The 16735-nt window shown below is 29.5% G+C and overlaps 1 protein-coding gene across 1 annotated transcript; it reads left to right on the forward strand.

Annotated features, from left to right (window-relative positions):
• Positions 1 to 9914: 9914 nt before the first annotated feature.
• Positions 9915 to 13737, forward strand: LOC111394256. Its single transcript, XM_023020012.1, has 7 exons — positions 9915 to 9998; positions 10335 to 10402; positions 11357 to 11429; positions 12230 to 12342; positions 12425 to 12526; positions 13209 to 13308; positions 13561 to 13737. Exons 1-7 carry the CDS (start codon positions 9915 to 9917, stop codon positions 13735 to 13737), a joined length of 717 nt encoding a protein of 238 aa, XP_022875780.1.
• Positions 13738 to 16735: the final 2998 nt, after the last annotated feature.

Below are 16735 nucleotides of genomic sequence, written 5' to 3' on the forward strand. Positions count from 1 at the left end.
CTTTTCTTTTCTTTTTTCAAATGGATATAGTTATAATCTAATATGTTACAAACATTTTAAGCCACAATGTAATGTCAATTCTTCTTTTTCTATTGTAATTTTGTGTCACTGGATGTGCAGAGATGGGAATTGTGGGGGGAGTAGCTTACTGGAAGCGAGCAAAACATTTTCTTCTGCAAATCCTTCACCAGGGCCCTCAAAGAGATCTACTCGCTTGTTTTCAAGATTGCTTGTGTACCTTGAGCATCATCAAGAAAAATATGATTACAAACACATAAGGAACTACATAGCATGCGAACAAAATTATTTACCAGATCAGCACACAAGGAAGAAACTAAAAATGTAGAATGTTATCAAGCACTGAATGAAGAAGCTTGAATTCCAGCTTATGATTATGAGGAAATTATTTTTTGAGAAGAGTTTTCAAATGAACTACTGAAAGAAGGCCTACTTAAGAGTGGAAAAGAAAATTTATAATTTCACAACAGCAAAAACAAATTACTCCATTGACTTTTTGCTTCTGAATCATAAGAACTTGTTTACAAGTATTAACTTCACTAAGAAGTCATAAAGGTTGCTCCATCATGAGCTAGATCACATTGTTCCCCTGATGTAAATGTTACAAGTGCTGTAACTCTTAAGGAAATATGTTCCACAAGTAGAGCGCAAAATCTATTTATGAACTGAAATCAAAAGGAGTGCAAAAATTTCAAAAATTAAATCTACTCCACTCAGTTATGATCAATTTCGGCTTCACAAAACCAAGCACATCCAAAATGAAACCAGATTGAATCAAATATCACACCAAAAAAATAAATTAATTCCAAAATAAAAAAAGTTAAGATCATAAACTTTACCAAAGTAAATATAGATACTGGAAAAAATATGGAGAAATCATTTAGCAACTCCTCTCCACCGACTTACAGGTTCATGATCTCAAAAGTTTTGGTGTTAACTTCAACAATTAGCCCCTTGGGTAAAAGGGTTTACAACAGTCAACAACTCAACAGCCTATGCAATACTATTCCAAGACGATTGAAGACTTACTGACGACGCTTGACTGTGGAAATCGGTGACTGGCGTCGACCAATGTCGACGATTTGGTGAGACGGCACTGTTGTGGGACTGTGGCTGCATAAGAGAGAGGGATGGAAGTTATTTTAGGGTTGTGTTGTTTCCTGACTCGTGTGTTTGATTTTGAATGAATTTTAGGTTTTTTTTTTAAAAAAAAAAATCGGGTCAAGTCAGGTCGAGTCAAATCGGATCCATTTGGTTTGGAAAATAATGACAACGTTCAAGGAACGTTGCCAAAGATACTTAAGTGCAACGTTCACATGACCGTTGCTAAAACAAATAATGTCAACGTTCAAAAAAATGTTGCTAAAACAAATTAATGGCAACATTCATTGAACGTTGCTAAAACATATACAACAATGTGCATTGTCCGTTGCTGTAAATAATTAACGACAACGTTCTTTAAACGTTGCTAAAACATTTACAGCAACGGTCAATGCACGTTGCCAAAAAAAAAAAAAAAAAAAAAAAAAATCTTTGAACGTTGTTGAAAGGGTATACTAGCAATAACCACTCAAAAAACGTTGCTAAATCTTAATTTTCTCAATCAATGGCAACATGCATTTGCTGAATATTGCAATAAACCCCTTTTGACAACATACAACTAGTGAATGTTGCTATTTACATGTTGTAAAAGGTCATTTTTCTTGTAGTGAGTTATAATGCATATTTTTGTTAATTGATAGTATCATATTTTGATTTTAAGTAGGGATTACTAGGCTATGCTGCAATTGTAGTGGAAGGTCATGTTTTTCATTTTTGAGATGTGCCTTAAATGTTGGAACATTTAATTAGTAAATGGTAAAATACAATATTTGAATCAGTGAGATTGCATTCGTGGTGGAAGATTAGGAGCCTGTTTGGGAGTGATTTTGAGAATTGATTTTTTGATCGTTAGGAGAAAAGTGGGGTCCACCTGTGAGAGAAGAAGTCAAATATTACGATTGAAATAGTGAAATAATGGTCAAACAACCAGTTTTTTGGATGAAAAAATATCTCCAAACAGGCCCTAGGTTTTTTATACTTGCTTCAAATGAGGGAGGTTTTGATTTTTTTAATGGCAAAGTACTACCTTTGAATCAATGAGACTATAATGAATAATTTTTGTTGATTGGGAGTATTATACTAAGCCCTTGTTTGAGCCTCATTTTTTCATCAAAATACATTCTTCAAAAATAATTTGACCCACTTTAACAACACATTGTTCAATCAAATAATATTACACGCAAATTCAAAATTTTCTTTATTTTTTAACCACACATTTTTCATTAATACACTATTCAAAAATGTATTTTTTGACAAGAATGGAGCTCAAACAAAGGCTAAATTGTTAATTGAAGAGTGCTAGGCTATACTGTAATTAGAGATTGGAATATCAGTTTTCTCGATGTACACTAACTGTGTGGACTTCTACGCCTGCCTTGTGCATTTAGATATATACAGAACTAAAACGTATTTATTTTTATGATTATATTTCAGGTCTAGAAACCCAGTGCTTAGATTCTTCCGCGGAAGTGCACTAATTCTAGTCTATAATTGCAACTTGATTTTGAGGTAACAGTGTATGCTGCTTGACGCTCATTTCGTTTTCGAAGGTACAGTCCTAGAGCTGCAATCTACTTCCATCAATAGGTCAATGCTCTCAACTGAACTTGTTACCTGTTGGAAATTATGAATTGTTGTGCCTTTTGGGCTCAATGAATTATTTTTGGATTATCACTATAGTAATGGATCATTGATGAATTGTTTTTTGTCCGAGGTTTGTAAGAATTTGCCAAGAAGATAGATAGAAATTATATTGGATGTAAATTTTATGTTTTAAAACCTCCTTGGAATAACTTCAAATGAGATGAATTTGAATTTAAAGTCATATATACATTTATTATATCGACTTCTGTAAATTTCAATCCCTGCATCCTAAATTCCTGGATGTGCCTCCGGTTTAACAATATTTTCTCTTCTTCGTATCTATAATCTTCACGTTACATTTTGAATAATGGCGTATCAAAATCTTTATGAATATGATGTGATTCTTGGTTCAAGCAAAGTTGTTATTTTTATCAATTTATGCATTGTAAAGGAGTGACGAATCTAAAGCACAAGAAATTTGATAGGCCAATGAAGAATATGCTTGGCTAATCTTAAAGGTTAAAAATAAGTTTATATCTATTTTAAGTGAATTTTTGTTATTCAAATGTGTTTAAATATATTACTTATTTATCTACAATATATTAAAAGTGGGGATTGAAGGAAAACTTTTAATTACCAATTGTACCCTTACATATTTAGCTTTAAGTCTAATATACCCTCATTTATCCTCATATCTTTACTTTTCCATTTGACCCTTATATTTTTATGTTTATGGTCAATAATACCCTTAAAATTAAATTTATTTCAACTAAATTCAATTATTATTAAAATTAAAATTATTTATCTTTTAAATTAAGTCAATTAATTTCCACTAAACACTATTATTACTAATTATTGGTCTACAATTAATAAAAACAAAATAAAAATTATAACAATACCACATATATAATTAACATGAAATGACATAGACTATTAAATCAATTAATATTAATATATAAGTTTTATAAAAACAATAAAATTATATATATACACTTAAATTTGTTTAAACCTAATATTATAATTTAAAAGTCATTCCTAAAAGATTTCATTGAAAATAAAACATAAAAGAAAAAAAAATCTCGTTAACTAATGTTTACTTAATAGGTATTGGATGAAAGTTCATTTTATAATAATCCATTAACTTTTTAATCACCATTAATTTATATTAATTTGATAAAATATGATACAAAAAAAAATTCATTTTTCAATAACCTAAATGTGAATAGATGATAAAAATTCGATTTCGCACTTTACTTTTACATTTTTATATTTGTGGTGAACAATACCTTTGATATTCAATTTATAACTTCTAAATAAGATAATTAATAATTCTTATTGCTTTCAAAAATTAAGTCAATTAATTTTCACTAAATACTATTATTACTAATTATTAGCACACAATTAATAAATTTTTTATTACACACAATTAAAAGAAATTACAATAATACTATTTATATATATAATTTACTTGAAATGACATATTTTATTAAGTCGATTAATAGTAATATATAGAATTGACTAAAAAATAAAATTACTAACACAATAAAATATTTTCAAACCTAATAATACATAATAAAAATAGTACTTCATTTCTAAAAAATTCTTTTGAAAACAATAAATTCAATCCATAATGGCAATCTTTAAATATTTTATTAATCAAATACATAATTAGGACATTTTATTGTCCATAATATAAATATTTTTCTTTGATTTGATTTTTTCGACAAAAATTTTAGCACAAATGAAGGAAATAAAAAAATAAAATAAAAAACTACATATGAGCTTCCTTACCCTTTAAGTCTCAATTATAAATTCATAATTCATCACTCACAGATTAAATATTGAGTATGTATTTATAAATTGTTTTTCTTCCTATTTTAATTTCTCTATGTAATTGTTGATGTGTAATTATTAATTACAAATTTTTATAGTATCTTTTGATCGGAATGATGACCTTTTTTTTTTTTTTTTTTTTAAAGCAAAACAACCAATAATAAACTTTTTACTTTTGTAAAACAACCAAAAATAAACTTTTTACTTTTGTCAGTGATGAATTTTAATAGTGTGAATTATGTAAAGATATATTACATTGGATAGTTATTTTCGATTTATTTTTTGCAAATATTATATTTTTAACTGAAATATTGCAATCCAATGCATTAAAATTTTTTCTTTATTTCCTCAACTCGAATCTTGTATATTTTGTTTTTATAATATTCGTTGATTAATGAACATATTTTCTTTCTTATTGTTACAGTCGTACAATGTACAAATTTTAGTTTTGAAGAATTGAAAATTTCAATTTTACTGGCAAGGAATTTATTAAAATTTACAATTTTTTCACTAAAACATTGGATAAAGAGAAAAAATCATCAAAATTTAAAATTAGATCTTCCAAATTTCGAGTGTCATATTCTTAGAATTTTTAACTCTTACAAATTTGATTCAATACACATTTCCATAGAATATTAGTAATTTTTGAGATATTAATTTTATTGATTATAGCTATTTCTATAATTTACATTCACTAAGTATTGTTACCTTTAATTTGTAGGAAAAGTATTTTTTATTTTTTTAATTATTTTATTTTGAATATTGGTTTTAACGCAAAATTATAGTTAAAAATTAATTATGTAAATAATTTAATTGCATAATCAAATAGTTTAAAGTTTTTGTCGCAACCCATAATTTTTTGTTCAAGTGTTTTGATATTTAAAATTTTTTTTTATCAATTATAACGATAGAACATTAGTCATATCATACAAAAAATGTGTATATTTTAAATTTTGACGTCATCATATTAAAATATTATTATACGATATACTAAAAAAATTGTGAGTATCGTTGATGCTTATTAAAGTTATATTATTTATAAATATTACTAAAAATATTAACATTATTAATCGCTAAAAGATCTTAAATTTAACTTTATAGCTTTGTTTAAGATATAAAATCCTTTTTTTTTTTTTTCATATTATACTATGTGCAAAGAATATCTAGAAAACTAGCTTTTGATTTTAAGTTCATACCAATTAATTTTATAATTTTTTAATATCATTTCCTTTCGATTTTCACAGGATTATTATAAACAGAGGTAAATGTCTTCAATGATACCAAATCTAATCAGAATCAAAGGAAGAGATTAAATATGTCACTACTTTTGACAAATTAAATGAGGTACAACTTTTTATATTTTGTGATATTGCATATACTTAATGAATATAAATTATTTATCCATTCTGGCATTTTAATATTCACATGTATACATACTTTAGTTTTTAGATTTAATTTGACATATTTATATTCAAACGGATCAGATAAGAACTTTGTTATGTTAAAGTAAAACTTTTGCAATGTATATGAAGTTGTCATTCAAAATAAAGCAAAAATGATAATAATTCAATTTTACGAATTTAAGCACCTCATTTGTTTGTAATAGTAATAGAATTTAGCGATTTTTTGACATGCTTGCTTATTGTCAATTCAATTCAATATTTAATTATTTTAGTTCTTCATCCTCAAGTTATGTTTTTTTTTAATAATTTCATTTCATATTTGATTCTCATTTTTCTCTTTTGTGTGGAATCTAAATACAAATCAATTTTATCAAGACGAGTTCCTAAATACATTGTTGCTCAATAATATTCGTGCATCCCTTTAACTCCAACAAATGATGAAGGATATCCATTCAAATTTAAGAGAGAACAATTTTCAATACATGTATACTTGCAATTATCATTAAAAAAGTTTAAGGACAAACTATGCTTACTATTAGAATATACATTTCTGAACATGTATTATCTTATGAATAATTATATCTCACACTTTTTTGTAGAGTTTCAATGCAAGCAACAAAAGTCTTGATAAAATACTAAAAATAGAAAATAAAAAGAAAAAAAGTTGTAGGATGTTGATAAAAAATATTGTGTACAAAGAAATGTTATTCAAATGAAAATATTACATTTCAATTTATTAAACATTTTACATTATAACATAATTTCATAAAATGTGTTATTCATTATTTTTTAACAATTTTAATTTTTTCCTTTAGTAATATTAATTACATCAACTACTTCAAAAAACATTATTAGTACTTAAAAATATTAGGCATATCATTTGTTCAATATATAAAACGTGCAACGCACGTGCTTACTATTAGTAAGTTAAAAAAGTTTACATTTTTTTCAAAGGAAGATGAAAAAAAAATATATATTTTTTGTATAATTATTTATTTTGAACTTAAACTGAAAGAGTATTTATTTTAAAATTTACTTATTTACTTATCAGTAAATTTAAAAGCATCTGTTTTAAGTTTAGCCAAATATGAAGCAAGTCCACCATGCATTGATTGTGTTTGATGAATATATATATTTACAATATGACATGTTAGTTAGTTTAGATCTTGTTTGAGAGAGAGTTTATAAAACTCTTTTTTCTCCAAAATCATTTTTAATCATATTTTCTCTAATAATATAATTTTACACGTGGATTTATAACTTTTCCTACTTTTTAACTACATAATCTTGATTTTTTTTTTCACAAGTTACTCCAAACAGACCATAGTAATAATTTAATGTTATTTTGAGATGAAAAAATTATCATCGATAAAGATATTTAACTATGCCTCTTAAAATTATTGGCCAAATTTATGTTTAACCAATATGTTTCCATTGGATTATTTTTAATCTTGAAGGGAAAACTTGTTAGATATTGCAATGCATTTTTTGCCGGGTGTACTTTTAGATTTTAATGAATTTTACAAAATTATAAATTCTAACAAGTTTCGTAAATTTGAATAGTTTTTCACAGAATTCGTAATAATCTCATTAAAAATTGTAAAATTTCTAGAGGCATATAGTTTAATAAATTTAGAAAGTCCTAAATGCATGTGTTACAAATTGAGATTTTAATGGATTTTAATTCAAGTATTATAAATTCACGAGTTATTGAGGAAACCTAAATTTTAAAGAATTTTATTGAAATTTATTAAAATTTTAGTTGGGGGCATTTTGAATTTAATGAATTTTCTTAAAATTCATTAAAATCACAATTATGGACACACCATTCAATTCTCTGTCGAAGATGCTCCTATTAAGCATACAAACATTAAGAAGATTTTCCATAATAAAAAAAATGAATTAATTGGAGTATTTTAATTAGTTGACTTTTTTTTTAAAAAATTTAAAGTAGAAATAATTATTATTTGCGATCAAAAAAGGAAAAAAGAAAAGAAAAAAAATAAACATTGTGCCCCTGTTTGACAACCATTAAATGAAAAAAAATCATATTTTGAATAGTGATTTTTAGGAGAATGTGTGATTAAAAAGTAAGAAAAAATTTTGAAATTACGTGTAGAATATTTTATTGTATGAATACGTGGTTAAAAATGAGTATTTAGAAAAATGATTATTTTGGTGCACATAATGCTCTACCCGTCAATGATGAAATTACATTTTATCATTATGTACACCACGGTGTAACCCTGATGCATAACTAGTTAAAAAAAAAAAAAAAAAAAAAAAAATTTAAATTAAAAAAAAAAAAAAGTGACGCAATATCACTTTTAAAACTTAAGTGTCTCTTTCTTATTACAAAATAAAATACAATATCATGCCTCATCAATGTCGACTCTTGACCACTACATTTTCATCTGTTATATTCTAATATTTTCCCCCTTCAATAATTGAAAAATTATTCTGATCTATTGAAATATGTAAGGTTTGTTACAACTTACTAGGTTGTTGAGAAAGTTGAAGAAATTTAAGGAAATGAATATTAAATTTATAGATTGTTTTGGTGTTTAGAGTTTGAATTGTGATCGACATATCAGGTTGCCTAATTATTTTTTGGCCTTAACGTGGCACCAAGCAATCTTTTGTTTTCTTGAGGCCCTAAAGTTGTCTTTGTATACAAGAAGTTTGAAACTTTATGAAAACATTCTGTGTTTTCTAGGTTTCTTGTTCATTAAATAGGGAATGAAAACAAGTCTATTGTGGCTTTTGTTAAAATTTTATTGCTTTTTAGATAGATTTAGAGTCCTCCAAGGGAAATTATAATCACTATTTTACTTGGTTGTTTGTTTTCTCCCTTGTGGTTGTGGATGATTTTTCATCTTTTATATCACCAGACTCCATTAAATTATAAATGAGGCTAGACTTATTCATTCCATACAATGTTCACATGGGTTGTTGTCCATGGTTAGGTCTTGTTGCTTCATAGGGATTATTCAGCTGAAAATAGTAATGGACGATGATGACTGAGATTTAATTTGTGATCTGGCAAAAAAGAACTGCATAACCATACGGTATCCTCACAGGACCAACCTTGCAGATTTTATCATCCGATTTTTGTTTTTCATGATGGAATAAGTCAATAGTTCTATTTATGTACACCATACTTGTAAGTTCTCCTAATAATAGATCAATATTTATTTTTACTTTTGTGAAAATATACTGCAGAATTGGTTCTTAAATTAAAAGTGGGTAAATGGTTTAGGGATCATTGTCATTTTTTCTCCTTTAAAAGCTTAAAGTCGAGCCGTTTGGAGCTGGTTGAGTGTAACTTGGACCCTTATGTGTTAAAGGGTTCTCTGTTTGAGAATTGAGATACCTCAATCTTCAATAAGGTCATTTCCCTTAACGATATTCAGTATATTTTTTTACGTAATCCACCCAAATGTAGACAGGGTAGGCCCACATAAACTCCAAATTGATTTCTGCATCAAATGCAACTGGTAGCTACCATGACTTGGTTTTATTATTAGGTTTCTGTCAGTGAATCACATTAGTAATTTTGAACTCTTCAAATGAAGTTTCGCTCCTTTGGGTAGAGGTTTATCATCTTAAGTTTCAAGTTTGAACCAGCTTTCTTTTAGTCCCATTTTCCTGCTGTAATAATCATTTTGTTTTATTAGCAGCTTCATTCCTCTCATGGTTTCATTTTAAGATCAGGATCTATCACACTGGAACATTGGATGACCACATTCCTGCGTGTGTTAGTACATGCACCACATTTACTCATCTAATGGACATACATTGGTTTTTGATTTAGCATTATTGAAGATCCTAGCAATGGAATCTTATGTCAAATGAACTTTTCTTTTAATAATATTTCACTTGTTATTTGTTGAATTAATGTTTTCTACTTGCTCATCTCAGGACAATGTTTTGTTGCAATTGATCAATTCGTTTTACATTTCTTAAGGATTTCAGATGGCTTTGAGCAAAACTGAAGTCAACCTGAGAAGGTTACTTGCAACTGCGCCCCAACAGCAAAATCAAGTGAAGCTCATACATGTACATCCACAGTTCTTTCCAATAGAATTGTTAACTGAGTAATGGACTTAACGCTAAATCTTCTTTTCCTTACTAATTTTCTCGAGAGATGCTCTAGATATATGCTTCTTTTGGTAGATTTATCAAGATGTTTAAGTATCTATTCAGTCATGTTGATTTATAAATGCCTTTATAAGTTAATGATGGATGGAACAATATAGTAGGTAAACTGTCGCATCTTTCCCTATGAGCTTTAATTTGGAATTGGAAAGATTTCTCATTTATTATCAATATGTTTGGAACTAGTGATGTTTTTATGTCTTACTTAATAGAATATGAATTGTGCTACCTGTGTAGTATGTTGCTACACTGCGGGAGCAATTGGAGCAATCGGCAGAGGAGAAGACTGCTGAAGGATTGCCCAGGTTTGCATGCTTTTCTCATAGGATACTTAACATCCTCTCATCTTGCATTCTTTCTTATTCAGTTACATAATTTTATATGTTGAACTGATGTTATTGAACTTATTTTGAACTTGTATCATTTGAGTGGTGCTATGTACTTCTAGTTGACAGAACTTCCCATCATATAGATGACTGATTGATAAGAATTTAAGTTTATATCATTTCAACTTTTATGAAAATCAAATACCATCTTTGCAAATTGTAATATAATTTCATATAGTATCTTAGATCCATGATAATGGATGCTTCACAGGGTGACATTTAAGATTAAAGACCTCGTGGTCATTAAGTGCATGTTTGGCAAAGCTTACTTTTTTTATAAGCTCGTCAAACATACTTTTTATTAGGACCAACCTACTATCCACGTATTATTCACACATTCCATAGGACTCACAACTTATAAGCACTTAAAAGTGCTCTCTAACATGCTCTACAATTACACACTTGCAGTGCAATTTCCTCTATATTGGAGTTGGGATTTTGGAGCACAAAAGTGTTTTTTGGGTAATAAGGATTTGCGGGATGGTATCTGCTTGTTTTTTTGGTGTAGCTATTATATCATTTCTGGAATTAATTCATCCGTCTCTGGATGTTGACCCCTTCGTTCTCAGAGATGGTATAGTGTCTTTTCTGCCCTGCTACTAATTGAAACCATAAAATAATGAATCTGCTTTATTGGAGCATGTAATATCTAATATGCGATGTTGAAAAGGTGGGGGCTCGGTGCTTCTTGCATAGTATGCAATTCAGGTTTGGGTTTTAGTTGCATTCTCGTTATGGTTGATGTCTTTTTACTCAAATGAAATGGTTTGTAGTTTCTTGAAATCTATTTAAGCTGTTCATGCATTTATTCTGATGAGAATTGATGTAGAAGATTTTATGATCTGAACTCTGTCTTTGACATACTTTCTACAGGGTTTCAAAAGCTCAGTTGAATGAATATTCAGAGAAAATTGAAGGTATTGCAGCCAAAATAAGTAACACTGAGGTGCGTGTACTGATGAGCTGCACATGTTGAACTTCTTTTTTTCCTGAAATGACTATATGATATATTTTTATATTACTATTCCATTTTTTGTTTGCTATGACATAGTAAGCCTTTGATTCCAGATACAACTCTTCACAAGGGAGAGTTGTTAATTGCAAAATGGACGCAAAACTAATATGATAACGTGGTGAATCAGGGATGGCCTCATTATTTTGTATAATATGAAAATTTCACATAGCTAAAAAGACTAGTCCCCTTAAAAACTGTCGTATATAAAACTTGGTTCTGTAAACGTTTTCCAAAATGAGAACTAAATTTGACAGGATGTAGGGACTTAATCTCTACTAGAAAAGCTGAAGAAAATTGCACTAGATCTGAATTTTTAGGCATCTATAGATTAAGAGATTCGATTACTATATGTTCATTTCTTCAAAAGTAAATAATGTACATAATGTCTGCCTTCAGTTGTTCTATCATTGCCCTCTAAAGGCTGGAAAGTTTCTGTCCCTCCAAATGAACCAAGAAATTGGGTGAGTTATACCTTTTAGACAACATCATTCTTATTCTAACTTTTGTACTGTTATCAACTAAAAATAAAAAACCACCTATAGCATCATCACCGTCTACTTGAGTCATGAGTAGACAGCAGAAATTGGATAAATTTGTAAAAATTTGCTTGTTTTGAACATTCAGAATATACGATTTCTGTTTGTTCATTTCAGTTCTCCTCTTTGATTGAAATAGATTGTGTTTGCATTTGTAATAATATTAACGTCACTCTTTTTTATTGGAAACTGCAGTCCACTAAGCAAGTTTCTCAGGATCGTTCTTTAGAGACTTCTGACACGCAAATCCTCTCCAGACCTGAAGGAGAAAGTGTTCACTCTCCTAGAGGATTGAGGCAGAGACTAGTGTATGTATAAATGAAGTTTATATAGCTCCTAGTATATGATATCTTGTCTTATATTTTTAAATTTGACTTTCAATGTAATCAGGCCTCCAACCGAAGATAGATCTAATGATACCGTCAAAGTCGACAATAAAGTGAAGTCTGTCAAATTGGATTCTGCAGCACACACTCATATTGAGAAGCACAGGTACTTTCTACATGTACATGCATTTATGAAGTTTCTTGATGAAAATACTTTCAAAATCTTACATAACTGAATTATTAATCTGAATAGCTTATTTGTTGAAGCTTTTCTTCTGAAATATTAAGTGTATGTTTAGTGAAGCTTATAATTGCTTATAAGCTGGTCAAATTCCATTTTTATTCACACATTGGAGCCATAACATTTTGTTGTCTTTTTAAACACACATTCTTTAAGACATACTGCTTATAAGCTTGTAGAAGCTTATCCAGTCATATATTAAGAGTTACATGCATATGCATGAGAACGGGTGTGCGGGAGAACAGAACTGAGCTTCAAGGCTGCAAGACAGAAGGTTACATAGTTCTTGCAGGTGTTTTTCAACTGGGGATACGCGTATGAATATCATTGCTGTTAATTCACTAGTTTTGAGTTTTTAACCAATAGCTGCAGCCCAAGTGTAGGCAACATAATTAACTAAGATTTGAGTTTAACAGAAAAAAGCTTCAATAACTAGTTTGGTTTAAAAGACTTCGAGTCACTACTTTTGTTATATATATAACTGTTTCCCCTCTGAGAAACATTGGGTCACTTCCCCTTTTTCCTCTTGTTTCGCATCTCATTTTTCTCCTTAGATAAAATCCCAGGTGTACCTACAAAAGTGATCTTAACTGTTTCTTTTCTGCAGAAAGCTTCGAGACAATTTGACTGATGAAATGGTTGGTTTGGCACGACAACTTAAAGAGAGCACCTTGATGATGAGTCAATCGATACAAAACACAGGGAGAGTGAGTTCAAATCTCGTGTGCTTAAATTTTAGGCACTAGGTTGCTTTGATATGTTTATATAAGGATCGTAATTCTAGTTTCGAATACTTGGTAAGTAATCCTTTTTAGACGAGGCAGGTTACCCAGCTAATTTTTTTATTTTTTATTTTATTTTATTTATTTATTTATTATTATTATTTTTTGAACCTATTTACTATATCGATCAGTGTTTTCACAATTGTTCTCCTTGTGTTGTTTGTCTTTTGAGTGTAGATACTTGAATCAACAGAGATAGCAGTCGAGCAGAGCTTGGTGAGCACTGGACATGCCAACACTCGGGCAATGGAGGCATACTCGCAGAGTTTCAAGACATCGTGTGCCACATGGCTTGCGGTTTTTGTAATGATTTGTATCTTTATCATGGTTGTACTGCTCATCCGCATTACTTGATATAAGATAAGCACTGAACGATTTTAGACTTTATGATAGTTTGGAGTTGATCGTTGAAGTGAAATCATGTACAAATACAAATTAAAGGAAAAACAATGAAGCTTTCATGATTTCAAACCAGGGAGCAATACGATATAATGTTTATTATTATTTCTTGGGAAAATATGAGTTGTTTTTGGCTCTACTTCTCACTTCAAAAGTTCATATTGAGACCCTGTTTAACAACGATTATTTTGATTCTTTATTTTTCATACTCATTTTCGACCGTACATTCACTTAATAAAATATTTTGCACATAAATTCAAACATTTTTTCTATTTCTAATCACACATTCTTCAAAAGTCACTATTCAAAACGTCATATTCCCTCATTTTCTCTTTATAATAACTATTTGATATGTCTTGCAAATATGCATACCAATGATATAGTGAAGCTTTACTTACAAACCACTTCCGAACAAAATCATGTTTCTTCAGACAGCCCCTCAGCATGGTTTAGTATTGTTGGGTTTATGTTTTATAGTATTTTTTGGAAATTTTAGCAAAATAATATCGAGTTTTCTAAACATATTGAGACGTGTTTGCATAGACCAGTCACAAGGAACTGCTGTTAGACCTCACAGTTTAACTTCTGTTTCTTTCTTAATACTATCCTTTGTTTTCTATTGGTACTTACCCAATCAAGAATAGGTCCTTCTGATTTTCTGCTTTCCCGAATTCTGAAGCCCTTTGACTGGTGATCAATTCTAACAGGAGTATTCCGAACCCGAAAAAATCTGTTTTTTCCGAGGATTGGCCTGTAGAGAGATACTTGAGGGCTACATGTCCTACAATGCCCCCAGTGGCCATCGTGATATGTGAATCATGATGATCCAAAAGCCTTATCGATCCAAAATATCCTATGACAGCCTCACAGTAATCATCGAGCAATAAGTTTGCAGCCTTTATGTCCCAATGAATGATCTTGGCATGGCCGGTCCCGAGCAAAGGCAAATGAGGCCTCTGTCTCATACCCAATTAAGAAGGGGACCTCAATTTTATTTATTTATTTATTTATTTTTTCCCTAAAGGATAAAAAAACTGGATTTAAGGACAATTTCTTACTTCCCGTTTGGCCTATGTGCATGCGTGCGAGAGAGAATTTACAATTAATTTGTAGTTAATTTTAAGTTAGATCCAATAGAAATTCCTATTAGTTGTTTTTCGATTTGTGAGTCATATTCTCCAATCTCCAGAAACAAGCTTGCTGCTTCAAGTTTATCCTCCTCTTAGTTTGTAATTCTATTTTATTTTCTTATATGTGCTTTAAAATGATTCTAGTTTACTTTTATACTCATCATTCATAAAAATATAGAAACTTTTCTTGAGACTATTTGGATTGAAAAATTAACAAATCAACAAGTCTTTTCCTTGAATTATTGGGTTCTCTTTAAAAAGAATTGTGCTAATAATCGTGTTGTTTTACTTTCCATCGGATATTATAAGATGAAAGAGTTAAATATGTATGTTATTTTTGTCCTTTTTCCTAATTAATATATGATATTAAGTTATAATTATGATTGATATATGATTATAATGCAACTTTTGAAAATAAACATTATGTAGCTATGTAGATTGATAGATGATTTGCTATATTTGTGGGGTTTTTGTATTACTGAAATAGAAATACTTAAGAACTTTCGAATGCCTACCACCTCTTATGTCATGTTTGTATGGAGAATTGAATTTATCTAATACTTAAAGTGAATCATAATTTTTCTTTGATTGTTAGATACCACTTATTCGATTGGGAATTAAATGTTATTTCTCTAGTTTCTTTGTATTTTGAAGCTTAAATTCAAAATTCAAAAGTAATATTGAAATCCATTTGACACGAAGTGGTAGAACGTTGATTGTTTAGTATTTAACCGATCATTTGGGGCATTGTCAAATTTGTTATTTGATTATAATAAAAATATTTTGTATAATACATTTTGCTTATTGTTTAATAATTGATTTCATAAGACACTGATAAAATTTTGCATGCATACTATAATTTTTGGGGCCTAATTTAGTAAGTTCGCCTCACGCCCCAAAAATCATAGGACCGGCATCTTGGGGTCACATTGCTCGCGAAGGTATAAAAAACCACGTGTAGCATTTAAGGCAATCCTTTTCCTAGTCCCAAAGTCCAACGATGGTTTAGCTACAGTATAGGAAAAATAGGCACAATAATACTATCAGTGAAATATGTAAATGATGAGCATACCATGGGAATGAACATCTTCTGAAGTTCTCTAAATTGGAACCTTCTCAAGTTTCCTAGACACTTTTTTGGCGGTGTTCTGAAATTGAGAAGGGCGAGTTTAGACATAGTACAATCGACTCGCTTCTAGACACCCGAGTATTAAATACATATCATTCCTGCCGAAGAATATTTGCTGGTTGTTCTCATGTCTCCACTAGAGAAGGAAACTGAACCCAAGAATCAATAGGCAAATGCAACTGAGAGTGGATCCTAAGGCCAAGGCGATTTTATGACTATTGGACGTTCTTGATGGCTGAGGATCTTCAAGAAAATCATAGCCATTTCTGGTCATGGATTCAATATACACTTAAAATTCGATGTCATGTACATAACGTGAATGTCATATTGATTAAATAGTATTAGACATTGTTAAGAAATATAGACATTTATATTCTTATTCATTATATTATTCAGTCAAGTGCAATATTGTTGATAAGTATACTTTTGCACACTCATTTAATACCTGAATAAGCTTAAATATTAATTAAATGAATGAAATTCTATTTACAATTATGCAATTATTGCCTTTGTAGGTAAAAATCACCCAAGGTAAGAGGACAAGGCAAAAGAGAGTGAAAATGAACCAGAAGCGTTCAAAATCATGAAGTGGGGACCAAAGTGCACAAGTTCCGAAAATTGGGGACATCATGATGCAATGTTTGGAGGGGTAATTAAAAGAAAAGTCAAAATTTGAGGACCAAATTTTGCAAGT

The sequence above is a fragment of the Olea europaea genome, chromosome 5 (genome assembly GCF_002742605.1).
Source record: "Olea europaea var. sylvestris chromosome 5, O_europaea_v1, whole genome shotgun sequence".
NCBI classification, from domain to species: domain Eukaryota; kingdom Viridiplantae; phylum Streptophyta; class Magnoliopsida; order Lamiales; family Oleaceae; genus Olea; species Olea europaea.